This window comes from Caenorhabditis briggsae (assembly GCF_000004555.2).
Source record: "Caenorhabditis briggsae complete genome, chrIV, whole genome shotgun sequence".
Lineage (NCBI taxonomy): Eukaryota > Metazoa > Nematoda > Chromadorea > Rhabditida > Rhabditidae > Caenorhabditis > Caenorhabditis briggsae.
Window position 1 is genome coordinate 14,691,901 of NC_013487.2, and position 3,089 is coordinate 14,694,989.

The window sequence follows — 3,089 nt, forward strand, 5'->3', positions numbered from 1 at the left end:
GAAGATGTAAGAAGGAGACATTCGAGGACACTAGGCATGCCAGAGAGTATGCAACGTTGAAGAGACGCAGACAGAGAAGGAGAAGACACCCGACGACACACCCAGCAGATGGTGTGCTCCGAGGGGGTAAAAGGTGGTTGTTACTATTAGAGGTTTTACGGTAATTATTTTTCGTAGTTTAATCAACTCGTTGAAACTAGATTAAAGCTTTACAGCCTTTCTTTAGTATTTTAAAATGAAAAAATGACATTAAATTATGCATTTTTCAATCACTTCAGTCTAAAATTTGGTAACTGTCCCGAATTTTTAGCTTGGTTTCGAATTTTTTCTGTTTCATTCTCAATCCAAAAGTATCGTGATTCTTTTGTTATATTAATAGATCTACCCTAGCAAGATTTGAGCTTTATAGCGAATTTTAGTACTTCTTTAAATAAAAAAAATTGGAGGTAAATATGCATTTTCTAATTCAATTTGTCCAGAATTGAGTATTTTCCTCCAAATTTTAGTTTAATTCAGAATTATTTCTGTTTCATTTTTCTCTAAAATATTTGGGATTATTTTGTAGTTTTATTGGCTTTTTATTTTATAACAAGTAGTGATTTTCAAAAGTTTTAATTTTGGGAAAAATATTCCGAAAGTGTTAATATTTCTGTTATATTTGTTGAAAAAACACGTTGCTCTTTTTTACAAAACTTTGAAAGAAAATTGAAACAGAAAAAAAACATGTTAAAACATTTCTCAGGGCGAAATTAAGCTGAAAAAAATGCATAGTTAATTACAATTTTATGCTGAAAATTACTAGACACAAACAGGCTGTTATTAATTATACAGGAATTTGAATTTTGTTTTTAAATAATATGAAACCGAAAAAAAATTAAAAAAAAAAAGAATTTTGAAAACTGCATAATTTTGGGCTAGAAAACAGGAAAATGCACATTCATGTAGTCCACAAAAAGTGAATTGAGAAGCTTTTATAGTTAATAGTTTTAAAAAATTCACCAAATTTTTTTGGAAAAAAATGAAACAAAGAAAATAATCCAGGGGAAAAATGCGCAATAAAAATTTACTGAGTTTCGTTTTAAAGGTGGGGGGACAGGAGATTTTACGGGGGATTTTTGGGGCCAGAGTATGCATTCTACCGTGACGGTGTACAACGCTTAATGTCACTCTGCGTACAGCTGTCGCCCTCGCTTTTATGTATGCAATCGGGCGACCGCTTTCTCTTTGCCCGTGTAGCTCAGTCGGTAGCGGCGCCGCACCCTCAATCCTCGTCCTCACAAGTTCAACTCCTCGAGGGACATATTTAGACGGAATATAGAGAACATTATTTTTTTCATGTCCCCCCACCTTCAAAACTAATTTTCCTGAAACAGATTTTTGGTGAAAATTACTTAAAATGGAAATAAAATCGAATTTCCTTATGGAAATTATATTTTGTTGTTTGAAAATAAAACTTCAACTAACATTTTATTTTTCAGCATTAAATTTCTGTTTCGAAAAAAGTCCGATTTTGTGGTAACTTTAATTTTTAGTAGTTGCTCAATAATTTTTGGTCAAATCTATATCAGATTTTTCGACTGATCTTTTTCTTCTTTCTCCCAGTATTCTTCTCCTAATTGCCCTCCACAATTTACCTTAATTAGTACTAATTAATTATCAGGTTCTCATCTTCACCACAAATGCACCAAAATTGTCCTTGATGTTCAGAAAATTCTAGAATCAACAATTTAGAAGAATTAAAACGGAGCAGCAGAATTCTACAAAAAATGGTAGAAATCATGAAAAAATCATCGAAACAGGAAACTGTCAAAGTGAGTTTTTTTTGTTGTTGGAAAATCTGAGAAAAGCATGAGAACTATTTTTTGATATATATTTGAAAACAGTGAAATTTTCAAAAATTTGCTGTTTCAAAATTTTTTCTGAATTTCTGATGAGTAGAATTCGAATGATGGGTCTCCTTTCTCGTTTTGAACACATTCTTGAAAACTCAAATCTTTAAAAAGCCAAAATTTCAATGTTTCCAGGTCATCGTCAGATGTCGTCCCCTATCCAGTCAGGAAATCGCGAATGGACACTCAAAGTGAGTTTAAAGCTTAAAACATAATTTCTCGAACACTTAAAAATGACTCCAAATGGCTGAAAACCAAGAAAAGAAGGGCAAAAAATTCGGGGGGTACAAGGGGGTACAACTGATTTAGGGGTACAAAATTGGTGATTCGGGGGTACAAAATTCGTGGGTACAAAAATTCGGGGGGTACAACGATTCGGGGGTACAATCTACCAATGATTCTGGGGTACAACCCATTTCATTTAGGGGTACAACGCTTGTGATTCGGGGTACAATTTTTTTTGAGGGAGTTTCTGAATCCCTGAATTTCAGAGCTTGAAAATCTCAGAATTCTTAGAATTTCAAAACTTTGGAATTCCAGAATTCGGAATCTGAGAATTTCGGAACTTCAGGATCTGAGAATCTGAGAATTTCAGAACTTTGGAATTTCAGTGTTTCGGGGCATCTGGGAATTTAGGACGACAGAAAATTTTCACTTCTCATTGACACATTGTTCTTTTTTAAAATGGAGAACTGTAAAATAAGCTTGACAAGTTTTACAAACTCAGGTTATTAATGCTTAATTTAGGATTAAAACCCAGCCGATACTTTCCTCAATACCACTTTTTCTCAATTCTATTTCATTTCTCTTTGTTTCTCAATATTCCTTCGTTTTTACCCCAATTTTTCTCAATTTTCGTGGTAATTGAAATTTTTCTCATTTCTTTTCACAATTTTCTAAATCATTGATTGAAGTAAACAATCACAAATTAGCAATTTACCAACAAAATTAAATTCGAAAATCCCAAAAATTAGCCCAAAATAAGCTATTTTATCTCGAAAATTGTTCGAACAGGCAATAAAACATTGCAAAAATTATAAAATTCATTTTTTTCGATTAATTATCACGAAAATTTGAGCAAAAACGATGAAAAACGAAGGAAAACGGAGAAAATCCCAAAAATACAATTTGCGAGCGATGACGTCATCAATCCATGGCCGTGGCCGAGCTGGGGGGTTTTCTCTTCCATGGGAAAATTGC

At 33.0% G+C, this 3,089-nt stretch overlaps 1 protein-coding gene across 1 annotated transcript in view; it reads left to right on the forward strand.

Annotated features, from left to right (window-relative positions):
- Nucleotides 1-1,766: 1,766 nt before the first annotated feature.
- The window catches only part of Cbr-klp-11, a gene marked incomplete at both ends in the record, with an annotated part of 30,394 nt that continues 29,071 nt past the window's right edge, over nt 1,767-3,089 (forward strand). The window contains 2 exons of the mRNA XM_045236209.1: nt 1,767-1,811; nt 2,025-2,080. Of these exons, the coding sequence (XP_045091193.1) occupies nt 1,767-1,811; nt 2,025-2,080 (101 nt within the window). The remainder of the gene's footprint in view (nt 1,812-2,024; nt 2,081-3,089) is intronic.